General features: G+C 37.9%; 1 protein-coding gene across 2 annotated transcripts; it reads left to right on the top strand.

The window, feature by feature from the left end:
• The first annotated feature begins 1319 nt into the window (after positions 1-1319).
• Positions 1320-17388, top strand: cracr2aa (calcium release activated channel regulator 2Aa). 2 transcript variants are annotated; one of them, XM_085411622.1, is made up of 18 exons: positions 1320-1455; positions 3778-4173; positions 5624-5735; positions 5816-5996; positions 8108-8254; positions 8503-8593; positions 8701-8796; positions 9794-9981; positions 10469-10540; positions 11579-11624; positions 11782-11861; positions 11974-12319; positions 12449-12581; positions 12852-12933; positions 13186-13300; positions 13453-13554; positions 14211-14287; positions 16023-17388. In XM_085411622.1, the coding sequence occupies exons 2-18, from the start codon at positions 3964-3966 to the stop codon at positions 16108-16110; spliced, it is 2166 nt and encodes a 721-aa protein (XP_085267748.1). In that variant the 5' UTR covers positions 1320-1455; positions 3778-3963; the 3' UTR covers positions 16111-17388. The 2 variants fall into 2 exon arrangements, with proteins under 2 accessions (XP_085267748.1, XP_085267749.1); XM_085411623.1 differs by lacking the exon at positions 1320-1455 and adding an exon at positions 1482-2603.
• Positions 17389-17594: the final 206 nt, after the last annotated feature.

The following is a 17594-nucleotide window of genomic DNA, read 5'->3' on the forward strand; positions in this document are numbered from 1 at the left end:
TTTTACCTCTCATTCATTTAATATTTTTTTAGTCTTAAATTATATAAACAACATATGAAACAAAAGTAAAGCAAAACAAAACAAAACATGCATAAATCAAAAACAAGAAATTAGCAAGCCCCACCACAGTATAGTTTCTTTCATATGAAAAATACAGAATGTGTATATTTGCAGATACACAAGTTATCGAAAAACAAACAAACCAAAACAAAAAAAGAACCACAGCACCATTACCAATTACCATTAATAAATACTTTAGAGGTACTTTTGTCTATTTTTGCTTCACTACATTTCAGAGGTAGGTTTCATTACATGACACTCGATTACATGTTTTTTTTTAAAGTTACCCAATGCTTTTAGTGGTTAAAAGGAAAATACAGATTAAATCGCCCAATGACATGACAATCACCTGGCTATTTCTGCTGCCGAATCAGTACGTGCAAGGTATTTTCACATATGTAACAGTTAATTATGTTTGCAGGAGGAGGAGGTCAGGAGCAGAGGTTCTGGCTGTCCGAATCTGGCTTTGGGAACATGGAATATCACCTGTAGCTCAGTTAACCCTGAGCTAGTGCTTGAGGTTGACAGTATATATAGGTAAGGTTAACCTCAATGTACAGCTTGGGCTCTGAAACAGAGAGAGGCCAGACTGTCACTCTGGAGTTGGCCCGGCTATCTGGTTAGCTTCATTCAGGTGATTTTCAGTGAAAAATATGTTGAGGCTCAAGACCTTGAATTTCAGAGTACAAACAGGCCTATTTTTTTTTTTTACATAAATTGGCCAATATAGTGTCCCTAGCCTAGTCTAGTTAAACTCGCCCAATATAAATAGAATCATGATTTTGTTTAGTTTATAATTTTGTCCTTGATAATTTTCCAAATAAAGTGCTTCATCAGTGTCTACCATAAACAAAAATGTGAATATCACTCACACAATACGATGGATCTTGTGTAGACATAAGGATTCATTACACGTAAAACCTGTAACACAACCTGTAAAACAACGACACGACCTCTCTTTTGTGTCTTAAAACAAGCAGCGACTGCAGGGCACATTCTCTTACGAATTTGGGTTATTTCCTCATACTTTACAAAGTTAGTGTAGTATGAGGAAATACTGCTACTACTACCAAGAAAGATAACACATCTTACAAGATGTATAAGTTTCCTCGCGGATGACGGTGGCTCCTGAGTGGCCGCTTACCGCGTGTGGACTTCCTTGTTACCGTTGCTACGGTTACCAGCGATGACTTGGCTGAAGTCCCTCCCTCCGAGTTTGCCCCGTCAGTGCTGCTCACTCAAGTTCCTTTACACACACACACACACACACACAACCAACCAACCAACCACACAAGGGAGTTTATAGTAAACAGTGAACTTCATATGAAGCGGATGAGGCCGATACAGCGCAAGATATTTATTTTCTTCTACTTGAATTCTACTTTTTAGTCACGGGTACGTACTTTACCCATTCCCCGCTAAATACTTAGTAACAGGATGCACATTGTCGTTGCTGCTAGCCAAACGTTACAACTGTATGTTTTCGGGAAGACTTTTTAATATGTTCATGCAGTACGTTTGTTTGCACTGTTGTTATTGCAGTATTTTTATATTGAGAAGATTTCAGTTGCCGCAGGAAGTTTTACAACATCGGAAATGAAGTAAACATTACGTTTTAACTTGTCAAGCCACACGTGAACTGAAACCTGAGCTATTCTTTTCTCTTAGCTTTGTCTCGTTTACCACAAGCGTCGTCCCCGCTTTCTTTTCGCTATATGTACAATGTGCATGTGACGATTAATTTGACTGCTTGACAGGTGTAACTGGTATTTATTTAACAAATTGAAGTTGGACATACTTCACCCTGTGGCGGAAAATCGTCGGTTGTTATATTTAGATGCTGTTGACTTTTTAGGAAGTTGAGTGAATATGTTTGTTTGGCAGCCTGTAATACGTGAAATATTCTGCCGACACATGCAGCGATATAAAAACATTGAACGACTTGGCAGAAGACAGGAGGTTATGACCCGCTGAACTTAAATAAAAACAGTCCCAGTCATTTGTTTTAAGCTGTGCATTAAAATGTATTTTCTGTAAATACAGGTTCAAAATAAGTGTGACACTTGTGACCAATTTTTATAAGAGGAAGAAAGCAGAGGACAGTTTACATGTTGTGAAATATTCTGAAGATGTGTTGCAAAAAAGTCCACTTTTTTTTTTAGTCAACTTGTTAAAAAAATTTCTCAAGAGGATTATTATTAGACTTTATATTTAATTGTAGTTGTCATGAACAGGTCTGAGAAATGGCACCTCGGTTTTGCCAGTTATTGATCTGTGACAGGCTAGTTGAAAGAATGGAAAATAAAGGTTATGGCTGTTGTGTTTAGTTGGAGACCAACAACTTAAATTGTCTCAGTCTAGCCCTGACCACAATGTTTGCTTAAATGTTGCTAACTGCGGTAGCTCTAACAGCTGTTACATGCCAACCCCAGAGACAGATAAGGCAGCTATGCAAAGCAGGTACCTTTTATGTGTTTAAACACTGGATCTTAGGAAAAGGACAGTTTTCTGGCAGTGAAAACAAGGATCCAGGCATTACATAGGTAGGTTTTTTAAAAAAGTATTTATTTGTTTTCTCTAAAAGTATTGACAACATTTCCAAGTTTTAACACAGGAGGCATTAACCTTGTGTGCTTATGTGGTTAAAGGCTGGAACGATTATAGACAATATTATTGTTGATATTATGAGCCTGAGGAAAAAAGAGCAATTCACCTTAGTTCCCTTTCTTGTTTCCTCTGAAATTCTTAATCATTGTCTTTTGCATAGACCTCATGAGGCTTGACATGCTAAATGTTACACAATTGTTGCATATTAAACAATAGCTAATATTGCTTACCAGTTTATGCAACCATTGAGATGGCTGAACACCAAATGCTGTAATAGATAAATGTAAAAAGTTAAATCTGTGGTAAAATGTTTACTTTATCGTCAAGGTTTGCCAAACCAGTTTAGATTAAATATAATACAGACATTTTAAGTCAACTTTATGAGCAAAGCAAATATGAATCATTTGACTTGTCCTTCCATGTGGGTTTGCCAGTGTGTGTCTGAACCTGCTTTCTCATCTGTTCTTTTACCTGCCTACATGCATGTCAGATTTTTCCTCTGTCTGTTCCACATGTCTGCATTTGCGTAGGTCATCACACACAGCTTCAGAAGCTGCCGTTTATAAATCGATTGAGCAAAGTCACGGTGCACAAGTTGAAGGCAGTCTTCCAAACCAATGCACACAGAACTGTTGTCTGCATAAAACCCACCAGTAATAGAGTAATCAGTCAATATTTCCTGGTAAAGACCACCCTCGTCATACCACAAGTTTCAGCTGCAGTTTTGGGTTTACTTGTCAGATGACATTACTTTCAGCAGCAGCCGTCATCCCTGAATGTAAAGAGAAGAGCAGCAGTAGTTTTAGGTGTGCAGCTAGTACTATGTAAGTCAAAAACAGAATCAGGATTTGTAGCAGAAAGAGAGAAAGGAACTACACATTTTAAATGAGTGATTCTTGTCTGTTATACGATTGTAACCAATTAATATTAGTTTAATTAGATGTATCAAACAAAACTCCCTTTTATAGACTTCATGTTTTCATGTTTGCACTTCATGCAAATCTCTAATTTCTATACAATTTTATGTACTTTTGCATATAGAACAACAAAAAAAGATATATTTAATGGGAAAGCAGTCATAACTGAACACTCTTTTTGTCTCTCTCATAGGTTTGAGCTGGTAATTAAAGAGGTGGTTGCTAAGAGATGACAGTCGGTGACATTGGTGAAAGCCTCAGATGTTCAGCAGACTAAAGCTCCACTCGTTTGGGATCTTTTTCCTGCACGCCTCAGTCTGTACCTGGCTCATATGAAGGACGTGGAAAACGGTCTTCTATCAACAAACTCATAGTTACCATGGCAGCTTTTACTGCTCCATTTGCCAACACCAGTGCCATGAACTCCATGTTGGCCCATACCGCCTGGCAAAGCCAAGAAAGCAATGATGAGGCAAGTACGAGTGGGAACGGGAACGTTGGACAGAACACTATTCTGGAGAAAACCCACGAGTTCTTCCAGATGTGCGACATCGAGAACAAGGGTTTCATCACCCGACGGGACATGCAGGTGAGGCTTCTGGTTTAAGGACGACTGATAAAGTTCTGCTATCTTTAAACTAGTGTTATAATCTGTTTTAACATTACTAAAAATAATTTATTTCATAGTAGCCAGCAGAAGAATTAGAAAACATCATTACTACCAACTTTAATCATTCCTAATCAGTTACGTTTTTGCACTGTTTCAATCATTATTCTAAAACCACAGTTTACACATCACATTTTTATTGTGTTTAAAGATAACAGGTCATCATTTATCCAGAATAATATGCAGGGATGTGTCCGCACACTCATTAATGATGCTGAACAGGACACGGATACGACATGCACACCCTTTTCAAAGCGACATAATAGACACTCAGAGACAGAGAGCCACGCGGAAGCTTTGTCATGCAGCTCCTCCACTCACATTATTGTGCAGATTCATTTGCCCCTCAGATATTCATCCAGGCCACGGCTTACACTTTGATGAAGCCCTTCTAGGCTCTTGCTCTGAGGAGGACAAACACGTAGAAGATAAGCTTTGATCTGCGGTTTATGATAATGGTTTCTAATTTAACTAGTAATGATGACGAGAGTCCAGTCCTCAAAATTATTTATATGAACATCTGCACTGACTGCTCTCTACTTAAAGGCAATACTTGTCGTGTTACAGGGTTTGTTTTCACACTTTGCTTTCAGCTGACAACGACTGTGACGATATAACAGCTAAATAAACAGCGCTGCTTAAGTTTATTTTCACTGTTGACATTGTAATTTCAGTGGCTGAGTCATTTTCACTTGGCTTCACAGCTTAAAATCCATTTCCAACCACGATCACGAAGGGGATGGCTTTACAGTTGAACTGTTTGCCAACATAAGGGATATGTTCTTCAGATAACACTTCAGAGGAACAGCTGATAGTTGTAGAAAGATGGTATCATTTCTGTGTCCCTGCCCTAGATTTTAAGGGTGCGCATCAGTCAACATTTGCAACAGTGTAAACATCACATAAACTCAAATTGCTTGCAGAGGTGTGGCTGTGTTGGCTTTTGTTAAAGAAAAGAAGTTGCTGTCATGTGCAGTTCTTTAGGAGAATCTCTCTTTCCCACGTTCCTTTGGATTAACCTTTTAAAGCCTTAAATTCTGAAAGATTATGAGAGATTGATAGTCTTGCATCGCCATCATTTCCAGTGGAGATGCCAATGGTCACAAACTGAAGGCTGTATCTACACGAGAAAGATTGTTTCACTGCATGAGTGTGAAACAGTGTTTTGCTAAACAAGATATATATCCGTTAAAGAAGCTCTAGAGCTTATTTGGTTCAATTTAGAATCACCAGGAATAAAAGGAAAATAACCTGACTGTTCCTTAGCTCACAATTTCCACTGCGCACGACTCTCCTTATAAAACTCTACTGTTAAGTTTCAGTTCTAATAATATCCTTGAATATCTGCTGTATGTTCTGTCTTGATTAACAGAGGCTGAACAGTGAGCTTCCTCTAAGTGCGGAGGAGTTGGAGAATGTATTTGATACCCTTGATTCTGATAACAACGGATACCTCACCCTGGAAGAGTTCTCCTCTGGCTTTAGTACGTTTTCTCTCCGTTTCATGTTCAAATAGGAGCATCACACTTCTTATTAATCATCTAAGCTCTTGATCTTTTTTTAGGTTCCTTTTTGTTTGGTAATACCATTGCTGAAGAGGAAGTCATGGGGGAGAAGAACAGCTTGCCAGAGGTCCTGTACCAGACACACAGAGAAGAGGGCCTGGCAAAAGCAGAAGAGGATGAGGAGGAAAAACACTTTTGCATGCTTATGGAGAGCCTTGGAGCTAACAATGTCTTTGAAGAGTGAGTACTGTATGAGTGTCTTTGCACACCTTTGTGCATTTTGTACATTAAATTTGAAATGAAAACCTATTTAAAGCCTGACACTTTAATCAGCATGAGAAAAACTTTGTTTCCTCTTATAAGCAAACCTCTTGGTAGAGTATGTCTGCTTAAAATTTCAAGTCATTTTTATATGATTACATTAAAAACATAGTAATTTAGTGTTACGCCTTAAGATTTTCAAAGAAACTTGACTTTCTCAAAATCTTTATACTTAAAACTGCCTTCACAAACCTCATTAATGTAAGCTTTCATGTTTTTTCCTCTTTCATGACTGCTTCTTTGTAACTGCTGTTGAGGTCTGTTTAGAGTTTTCTTTGTTAGCATGAAAACTATGTAGTGACAGACTCTTACGAAATGCATGACTAGACTAACCTTTAACAAGCAACTCTATAAATAATAAAAGCAAACAGTAGTGGAGGTGGATGCCAGACTTACACATCCTGTTGGCTTCCACCTACCTGGTTAGAGGTGAACAATGACATTTTAGTTCAGATGAATTTGTGCAGCACTAACTGATATTGATTTTGGGAAGACCTGGAGAATAAATATTTCAAAATGTTTCTGACTTTCTTAGTCTAATAACTTAAAGGCATGTTGATAAGCTGTTGTTGTTCTGTTCCATAGTAGGAACAGAATGTAACAGGTTATAGATGTTCCAGAAATCAACACTTGTTGCTTTTATTTAATATATTTTTCATTTTGTGTAATGTACTGGGATATTTATAATTACAGCTTTTTGTATTTATTAGAGCTGTTGTTATATTTTCCATATTTTGTAATTATATTTGCAATATATAATAAATTGTATTATTTAATTTAGTTTAGTTAGTTGCTATTATTACTGTGTTGGAGAAACTGTGACCACATAATATCACTGGGATGAATAAAGTGATTCTGATTACAGCCGCTTAGGAGGGCATTGGGGGCTCCACCTGCATTGACCTAAAGCTGTTTGGTCTTTGACCAATATTTAGCAATTTCAGGGTCTGAAGGTGTGAAAGACTTTCAGGATGGAGAACCTTCACACAGCAGCTTGTGACTTTCAGTATTAGTGTCCCATTTCAAATCAAATGCTATAATTTTGCACCAACTACATGATACCCACCTTAAAGTCATTGTTTGTTTGTTTTTTAGCACCCAGATAAAATAAACTGAAAATAGAGTTAGGCGATCTAAAATAAAATACAGCAAATTTTATAGCAAGATAAACTAAATGAGGGAAATAGAGATGAACTAACAGTATAAATGTGGCATGTAGTCGTTGCCAGGGAACAGAGGCGAACGGGAACATTTCTGAAGAAATTCTGAGTGTGCATATGGTACTACAGGGTCAGTTGTCAGAAGACAATAGGCCGTACCAGGTTGGATGAAGACCAAATCAGAAGCAAAGGACCTGCTCAGAAGCTGATTAGTAAAAATCTGTGAGGAGAGGTTACTATAGCGACTCCTGCCAGTGGCGGTGGTTGGGGGTGACATACACTTCTGTGTACCTCAGGGTCAGACACAGAGAGCTCGCCAAACAGAATTTAAGCTCTGAAGCAAATGCTTTCCAAGCAAAAATCAAAAGTTGTATCGTAAGAATTCCTTCACTGTGAATAGCTGCAACTTCTCGACTAGAAAATACTAAATTTTCATGTTTGTAGAGTTTATTATATGGACGAGGTGACAGTGTAAAAACAACCTCTGACTCTGATTTTCAGACTTAATGCTATTTCTGTTTTCTTAATGCATTGGTTGTAGACATTGAAGCACATAAAAAACATTTAAACCAGCATGAAGAGCGTTATAGTTAGATTCTTACAGTGCAATAATAATTATCGATTTCTCAAGGTTAAACATAAAATATCCTTTTAAAAATTATGTGATTACGGAGGAGCTGCTTTTCTTCATTGTTATTGTCATGTGCTGTTGCTGTGGTAAAATCTCTAACATTCCCCACCGCATTACTTCTATTTTTCTTCCAAATAACGGTACTTATTTCCTCATGAACCCTTGTGACAAAGACATCTGATATCAGTAAATGAATTGGCTTAGCCGCTGCAATTATCTGCTTAATTTTGTCCCATCAGTCCTGCTGAAGTGCGCAGTCTTTGGGCCCAGCTGCGCCGGGATGAACCACACCTTTTATCCAATTTCGAGGACTTCCTAGGTAGAGTGACATCCCAGATCCGAGAAGCCAACCAGGAGAAGAGGGAGATGGAGAGTGCTCTCAAAAGGTCAGAAAACATTCATGTATATTTGATGCAGTCGTCATGAAAGGTTGAAATATTATTGGAGGTTTTTCAGATTTGAATGACTGACAGTGCTGCGACAAAGCTCCTTAATCACTGTGTAAATCATTTACAGAAGCTTTTTCTCTCTAGTGCATTATTATTTTAGTGATCAATTTTATAGATCTGTTATGTCAACAGGGTTATTTATATACATTGCACAATATTATATCTAACTGTTATATCTAAATCAGGAAAGCAGCAACACATGATAATGAGATCCAGCGACTATACGAGGAGATGGAGCAGCAAATAAAAAGTGAAAAGGAGAGAATTGTGCTGCAGGTACAAAGCAATCACTGGTGTTTTCTGTTAGAGTCGACTTACCTTTGCTCTGTCAGATGTTTTGCATTTTAATCTGACTTTTCAACTTTGTTCTTTGTCCACTGAAGGACTATGAGCGGTTTCTGTCTCGCAGTCAGGACCTGGAGCTGCAGCTGTCCCGTAAGGAGAAGGAGCTGGAACAACTCTTCCAGAAACAGAAAAGAGTGAGCTGAATTTAGCAGAATGATTTCCACCACTGTCCCACGCTGGAGTATTTAGATGAAATCTAATAGAGAGAAAATAAATTACAGATGAAACTCTTTAACCCAAGTGAGGTAAATTCAGTTGTTAAAACATGTGAGACACGACAGATAACAGAATGGAGTCATAAAGTAATTCACTCTTCACCATAAATGCTAGACAGATAGTAGCAGGTTATATCACACCTTTATGCTTTTATGATTAATTACCAAGCTGAAAATTAGTTCTGGTCATGCTGGTTTGCTGTTTATGCAGAACAATCAACCACACATCATAATGGCTGCTACAGCTTAAGCAGCATCCAGTCTGATAATGCTGATTATTCTCTTTTACTGGTTTATGCACCGAATGCACTCCAGACCACAAGTGTTTGGACAGTTTCACATGGCTCTGTCAGCAGCACCAACATTTTAAAACGAAGGCATGAATAATGCAGTAGGAAAATACTCAACACAGTGTCCAAAAGTTACAACGCGGAAAACCCAATTTTATTTTTTTCTTTGTGCATCTTTGTGGCATTTTGACACCTGTGGGATTGTTATTCTCCACAGACTTTGAGCCTCTAGTTGAAACCGCACACTGTTTTATCCTGTTACTTGAATCATAACTGGAAAAATGCCTAAAGTATACAAGAGCATCCTGCACGCTCACATTCAGCGTATTAGACAACGTCACATTACTAACAAGGACAAGAATCCTAAACAGCAGGGTTAAGAGGCTGTATAATCATGACTGGCTATTTTAATCTGATCTTAATGCAGTAACATATCTGATGTTACTGTATCCTAGCTTCATGCTGTCCTCATATTAATAGAAGTTAAAGTTACATCAGGCATTTATAATGAGTATTCATGAAATGCTGTCGTATTTAAGGAGACAGTGTAACCAGTTATATTTATCTATCTTATCAGAGGTGTTTTCTTTTCCTTTTTTCTTTTTTCGCTACCCACCTACCTCCAGTTGGAGAGTCAGTGCCAGGAACTACACAGTGAGCAGCATGTGACCAAGGTGGAGAATGTGAAGTTAAAGCAGACAAATGATGAGTTGGCACAGGAGCTGGAAAACACCTCCCAGGAGCTGATGTTGGCACAGGAGCAGCTGAGTTTACTGCAAGAGCAGTCCACACGACTACATGAAGAAAAAGAGATGTAAGCGATGACTGATCTCGGTTTATCTGATGTTTTGGTACCTCGAGCTCTTGCTCTCTCAATTTCTTATCTGTTGCTGATTGATTAGGATGCAAAACTTTGATACTGAAGACATAAATATAATTTGTAAAAACAAAGTAATGTCCACCATACTTTTTACTGCCGTCATGCAAACCCGACGGTTAATAAGCTATTAAACATCTAAAAATATTTACAAACGTATATGGACTCGTAGAACTCATACTCTTACTCATATTGTAAGTATTTCTGATTTCATTGGCATTTATTCTTATATATTGAATTTTGTATGAACCCACAGTCTGTCAGTTGTGTTTTTTTTTTTGTTTTTTTTATTACTAATGCTGTAAAAACTGTCTCGAAACACTATAAACTTGTTCAAGTCATATGTGAGAAGTGTAAATGCAAAATACAGTATAATGCAATGACAGAGTATTAATAATCACTGATGTCTTGCTGTTTAAAATAGAGAAATATACAGAATAACTGAAGGCCTGCAGAGAGAGCGAGAAAGTCTCCTTAAACAACTGGACCTGCTAAGGTATGGATCAGAATAAAGAAGGTACAGCTGTACATGTCTGCTTTAGAAAGAATTGGAGTGTACAGAAACATGACATGAGTTTTGGGTGTTTTGTCTCTATTTCTTTCCCACTGATGAGCTCCAAAGCCAATTTTCGCAACCGAAACAAGTTATCCAAAAAAGTAATTTCTTTCTGTTTTCATGTGAGATTTGTTGTTTAACTAAATCAGAACAGCACTGAGGAGCAAACATCTCAGTTGGTAATTCATCTTTTACAAGTGTACCAGTCCCATAACAAAGAAAAACTGATTAGTTTCTCAGCCTCAAAGCCTTTTCAGAAGATGAGTTTTTGATCCTTTAAGGCTGCTTTTGAAAGAAATGTTGCTTTACAGTAAATGACAGCGATTCCTATCCGATTATCCAAAGGCTTTTTTCTGTATCAGCTCCAGACCGCGTGTTTGGACGGTTTCACGCCTCTGTCTGCAGCACCAACAATTTGAAATGAATGAATGAATAATGCATCAAGAAAATAACTCAACATGGGACAACCCCTTTTTTTGTATTGCATTTTTACGTCCAGCATGATCGTTATCCTGCACAGACAGTGGGCTTCCATATGAAATGGCACACTGTTTTATCCCATTATCTGGATCACTGGAAAGTATGCAGGAGCATTCTGCATGCTCACATTCAGCCAGCTCCTTTAAAACGTATTAGACAACATTTCTGTATCGAGCATTACAAGAATCCTAATCATCAGGGCGAAGATGTGGCATAATCATGACCGGTGAATTTAATCTGATCTTAATCTGACCGAGTTGCGTTACACTTGCTGTGGACCGAAACGACAGCAGTCGCAACAACAACGACACATGGGCTGAAGTGTCTGAACTGAATCTAACAGAGAAAAGTTTCTGCTGATGATTTAAGTATAAAGAAGGTTTTTCAAAAAGATTTAATTTGAAGAACAAAGAAATTGCGCCTTGTATATATTTGAATGTTTGAACCACTTTGACTGAAGTTCTCAGTCTTTATTTTTTATCCCTTCTTTCTTTTCAGGGAGATGAACAAACATTTACGAGATGAAAGGGACATTTGCTATCAGGTGTGTTTCGTGTGTGAATTTCATTCCCTTGATTATTTAAATTTATCCTCTCAGTTCATTTTATTTTTGCCCTTTTTAAAAAGATTGCAAATACAGTATATATATAAAAATATCAGACTCTCGTGCCATATTGCAAATAAACACTGTGACTCTGCAGAAACCAAAGAATTCTAAAACATCGGGTTTGAAGCCTTTAATTGGTGTCGGGAAACGCATAAATACAGATGTCTTCAAAAGGTAACAAATGTCATTACCTTGAATGGAAGGCAAGCCAAAGCTTATACACCCTTGGCTATTTATTTTATGTATTAATGTTTATTGTATGTGCAATGTTACTTTCTATCTGCAGTGAGGATGAGGAGGAACTAACCTCCAGCTCTATGAGGCACCGCTTAGTCAATGGGTCATGCCAGCCGTTTTGTGCAGCACAAGCAAGAGGCCAAGGACATCTCCAGAGAATCATTTCAATTGAGGAGGACCACCTCCCCTCCTTCCTGATTGACTGTCAAGTCCAAACCCCACTTCAAGAATGCAATGAAGGAAAGAAGGTCTCAGATAATGAAGACAATATAGACTTGGTGATGAGTGATATTCATGCTCGCATGTCTTCAGCCTCGCACCAACAAAGCATGGAGAAAATGGAAACCCCCTCATCTCCGAGAGGCCAGCCTGTTGGCAAAGAGAACAGCATGAATGTAAGCTTCGTCACGCTGTTGTAGCGTCAACTTTCTCACACATGCAATATGCGAGCCTTTGCTGACTGGCAATAAAAAGCGAGTTCTCATATTCTTTAGGTCTTATTCCTGTTCGTCCTGTTTCTTTAGGAGGAAATTAGCACTTTAGCACCTGAACGCCTCTTCAAGATCGTCCTGGTAGGAAATTCTAGTGTTGGAAAGACCTGCCTCCTCCGACGATTTTGTGATGACGCCTTCCACCCCGGCACCTCCGCCACTGTGGGTACGTATTTTATAGTGTAAACAGACATTAGCTGGTTTAAGAAAAGCATTCGAAGCTCTGTGGTTGACCTCGAGCTTTGTATGCGTTTGCCTGCACAGCACTAAATGTAACAGTTGGTTATGACAGTTTTTTTCTCCTCGGGGTGCAGTGCTGTCAGCAATGAACGTTCAATCCAGGGCTGAAATAGCCTTAAACACGATCAAACTGTAAAGTATAATAACCTTTGGCGTTATATGCTTATGATGTCATTTGTTTTGTCTGAATGTGCAGGTATAGACTACAGTGTAAAAACAATAGCTGTGGATAACAGCCAGGTGGCGCTGCAGCTGTGGGATACAGCAGGACAGGAGAGGTGAGCTTTTCAGACACTGTCAGGTGTGGATTTGGCTGAGATCTTTAAACTTTCTAATCTGTTCTTATTTTTTTCTCTAATGTGATCAAATGTTCTCAAGTAACAGAAGCAATGATCAAGCAAAACGTTTTTTTTCTTATGCGGTGACAAAACCTTCGCATGTTTTTACCTGAGTAAAGAGGCAGAAAAAGTACTTTTCCATTATGTAAGCTGTACCCATAAATTTGCTACTTCCTCCTGCTTGTCCTGCAGGTATCGAAGCATCACCAAGCAGTTCTTTCGTAAGGCTGATGGTGTGGTTGTGATGTATGATATCACTACTGAGGAGAGTTTCACAGCTGTAAGACAGTGGCTCACTAGTGTTAAGGTAAGGCAGTACCAGTCACAAAAACACCACAATCCCATTTTTGTGTTTTGCTTTATTTTGCTTACCTGCTATAAAAAAACAAACAAATTACATTAAAAAACAAAAAAACAAGGCTGTTTTAGCCTGTGCTCTTTCCTTAACTTGCTTCACAGGAAGGGGCAGGTGAGGACATCCCCGTCATGCTCCTGGGAAACAAAACAGACAAGGAGACTCAAAGAGAAGTTCAGAAAAGTATCGGCGAAAGATTAGCCAAGGTCTGTGTCTGTTGTTGCTGCTAAGCATGAGATTCTGTTTTAGTCACTGTTAGTTTCTGGTCAGTCATACTACAAATGAAAGAAACATGAAGAATAATTAAAAGAAAAGAATTAAAAGAAGCATGAATGAATAATTAATATTCATAATTTAGGTTTTTTTTTTTATCCTTCTAATCTCTAGCGGGTGTTGTAGTTTCTATAGTTACTGGACAGAGTCTTGTGAACTAATATTGCTATATAAGAAATGTTTCTTTCTTAGTGCTTTTACAATTTTCAGTGTAGGATTTATCGTCTACATTTCTCAAGGTAGCACAGAAGTCATTTTAGAATAGAATAGAAATATCCTATTTCCCCATGATCGGAAGGTCGGTGGTTCGAATCCACTGAACAGCTACCCTGAGGTACCCCTGAGCAAGGTACCGTCCCTACACACTGCTCCCCGGGCGCCCAATGGCTGCCCACTGCTTCACTGAGTGAATGGGTTAAATGCAGAGAGGAATTTCCCCAAGGGGGTCAATAAAGTACACATTCTTTCTTTTACTGTCCTTCATTGGATCATTGGGGAAATTCATGTGTTCCAGCAGTTTTAGTTTTAGTCAAAAGTTTTAGATTTCCTTGTAAGATTCTTTTAATCTGTCACCTTTTGGCTCTTTTAGGACTGCCAGATGACGTTCTATGAGTGCAGCGCCTGCTCTGGGTCCAATGTCGTGGAGTCCATGGTTCATTTAGCCAGGTGAGCAAAAATAATGACATTTCAGCAACATTTTGCCCTGCAGGAAACTTCAGTTTGGCAAACTGTGGAGTGATTATCAGTGAGACTCTTCCTGCACCAATATACATCTTTATATGTGACAATACACTACTTAACAAATTTATTAGACCACCTGTAATAAAAACAAGAAAACAAAAATATATTAGAAACATGTTATTTAATTTAAAAAAAAAATGAATCCACATTTTTATAGCCAAGTTTGAGTTGGCACACTGGACTTCTTACTTATGAGAAGTCAATAATTAATCAAGCTTAATGTTTAATCACTAAAACTTATTTTTCTGCTCATGAAATGGCAAATGGCCTGTATTTATATAGCGCTTTACACGTTCAGTGAAGGTAAATAAATAACTAATTTGGCATTAAATAAAAATGTGCTTTACTGTTTTCCACAGCTTTTTTGTAAAACAGCACATTTTAAAATTATTCAGTAACAACCGTAATTACAATTTGGCATTAAAAATATAGTTTCAGTTACACAGCTTGAGCATACTACTGGATTAACCATTACAAAAACATAAAACATTTGGTATTTACCACTACTTTTAACTGGTAATTACTGTGGTAAGTACTGTATAAAGACGTAAGTCAAAAGTTTGTAACAATAAGAAAGCAGTCACGTAAAATGCCCAAGTGAAAGTAAAAGAGTAACAGTAACCTGTTTTATGAAATTACTGCTAAAAATTAGGATACTGTAGGTTTGTGAATCTAGACAGCATTATGGTGTGAGTGAGGATTATGGTTCTGGTCTTGGACACAAGAAACAAAAGAAAACAAAATGGTTACTAGAATATTTTTCGTTCTCTGAAAACGCAGTGAGGTATCTCACCATGCGAAGGGCCCGATGGCATGATCAGTCCCTGAAGCTCCAGTATCACTCGGCCTGTCCAAAGGGAGCCCTGTTCTGCAGGCAGTAGAGTCTAATAAAAGTATGTGATAACACCAGCACTTGTAAGCAGGGCCCACGAGTAGCCATATGTCTGATGGAATGCACTCACAGTTATACAGGAGGTTTCAGTCCTTGGCACACATACACCACCAGCCAGCTGCTCCTGGGGAAAATAAAAAATCACGAGGACATGGACTGGTTGAACTGGTTACCTTTTCAAACATCCCTAGCGCCTTATCACTATCTGGCAGATTACACAGGAAGATAATGCATGTCGTACACAACAATGAAAAAAAGGTTCCTTCACACCATCTCTCAAACGTCAGCACTTACCATTATGAGCCAAACGTGTACTGTAGTTAGCACCCAAGTATTCTGAGTGGTTTCTGTCAGTCCTCAAGGGGGGAGTCCATGCACAGTGTCAGCAGCAGCCACAGACCACGAATGTAACACTAGAGCGTCAGAGATACCCACTGCCATGCATTGCATATAGCAGCACTATTAGCACAGGTACTCTGACGTGCTAGTCTGCAATTTTTGCTGTCAAATAAAGTAACTTGTTACGACATCTTAACCACTTACAAAACAAACCCAAATGAATGCAAGTGGAATTTACATCATGGTTTCACCAGAGGACCCTTCCCATAGTGAGAAAAAACTAATCACTGATGAAGACAGAGCAGAGTTAATGCATATGCACGTTTGCATTTTCATAGCAAATCCAACTCCAAAGGGCGAAGCGCATCATGATGCACATCAAGGCTCCTGTTAGAAATTGCTACATTTTTGTTTCATTATGTCTCGTAGAATTCTGAAAGAGCAAGAAGACCAAGAAAAGGAGAAGACTGTCCATCTCGTCAGTATCCACTCAGAGAAGAAGAGATCCTGCTGCTGACAGATAAACAGTTGACACTTACACAGAAGCACTACCCTTTACGTAGATACACGTTGTAAAAGTGTGATCACATGTGCAAGCGAGAACATATCGTGCTGATTGTCATCACAAAATTGTTTACTCTTTGCATTAAAAGTTCTCTGTTATAAATGTGTGATTTGCCAAACTAGTGACAGTTTAAAAATCACTTATTCACGAGGATGAAGTAAAACACGAGTCATAGCTAGTATGTGGATTTCCCTCCGTGGGTCAGATGTAAATATCACTGAACAAATGTTAAGCTAAGTTCACTCTTTTTCAAGTCAAACTAGGACATTTTTAATGAAGGATACTTACTCACATTTGAATGTAACTCACAAATTTCCAATATTTAATAATCTTCCAAAAGCTTTGTAGTATTCAAATGTGGAGTTTTTGCTTTTAATATATGAATTCAGTGTTTAAATGTTTCGCCTTTACATCTTTTTCAAACATTTCAGGTGGACTTAATAGTGTGAATAACTGTAGCATATGACTCATTGTCAAACAACATTACATTTAACACTACTTTTGAAAAGCCTTTGGTGTTCAGGTTTAGATCGCTTTTTAAGTTCGTGGTTAGTCTTTGGACCAAGATTAACTGTGGTGTTAAATAACATTTCGGGATATTATGGTTGCTTCACTTGGTGAACTGCAGTTATATCTTTTTAATGAACAAACAAAAAATGTCATTTAGTATTTGTCCCACAGCTGTTATTGTTCATGTTATTTTATATTACAGGTGTTGTTATAGCAGTACTGCAAGTTACTAGGCTACATGTGTATTAACATGAGAACTCATCTCAGCTTTATTTTGAAAGACACACCCTTGTTCCCAAGAGACCAGACAGTTGACAAATATTTATTCAACTTTTCACTTTACTATGTTTGGTGCCAAGTATTTATGAAAATGATATTCCTGTAACTTGATATGTAATTTGTAACAATGTGGTTTTGGTAAAAAAAAAAAAAAGTACTCTCACTAACAGTGAATCACTACTGCCAGGATCTTGCACATTACTCTCATGTAGACATACATATGTATATAAAAAATGGAAATGCCGATAACTTAATAATAGCTATGTGTACAGTTTATGTGAAAAGCACGGGAGGACTTTGTTTCCTTTCTGGCACCATGAAATAAAAATATATTGTACAGCATCACCTGGTGGATATGTTTGGACATTGCAGTTTATTGAGTTTTCAAACTTACAGTACATGACAATATGTGAAACAATATATTCAACAATAAAAAAGTAATACATGTGCAATCAGCATGCTGATTTAATAGATTTTTTATAACTTATTCCGTCGCCATGTTTGTGTTTAATAAGTCGGATGTTTGTCCGAATATGTTTTCTTTCTGAATCTAAAGGTGCTCTTTCGATGCAGGTATTATTATAGATAAATAACCTTTAATTTGAATTAACTGTAAGCATAAATGACTCGTGATATTGCTTATTTGT

This window comes from Rhamphochromis longiceps, linkage group LG7 (genome assembly GCF_057381845.1).
Source record: "Rhamphochromis longiceps isolate RC_006_pf linkage group LG7, R_longiceps_female_GT1.1, whole genome shotgun sequence".
NCBI classification, from domain to species: Eukaryota; Metazoa; Chordata; class Actinopteri; order Cichliformes; family Cichlidae; genus Rhamphochromis; species Rhamphochromis longiceps.

Coding starts and splice junctions, on each gene's coding strand:
- cracr2aa (XM_085411622.1), top strand. CDS start 3,964: ATGGCAGCTTTTACTGCTCCATTTGCCAACACCAGTGCCATGAACTCC. Junction 8,255..8,502: donor ATGGAGAGTGCTCTCAAAAG/GTCAGAAAACAT, acceptor TATCTAAATCAG/GAAAGCAGCAACACATGATA. Junction 9,982..10,468: donor CTACATGAAGAAAAAGAGAT/GTAAGCGATGAC, acceptor TGTTTAAAATAG/AGAAATATACAGAATAACTG.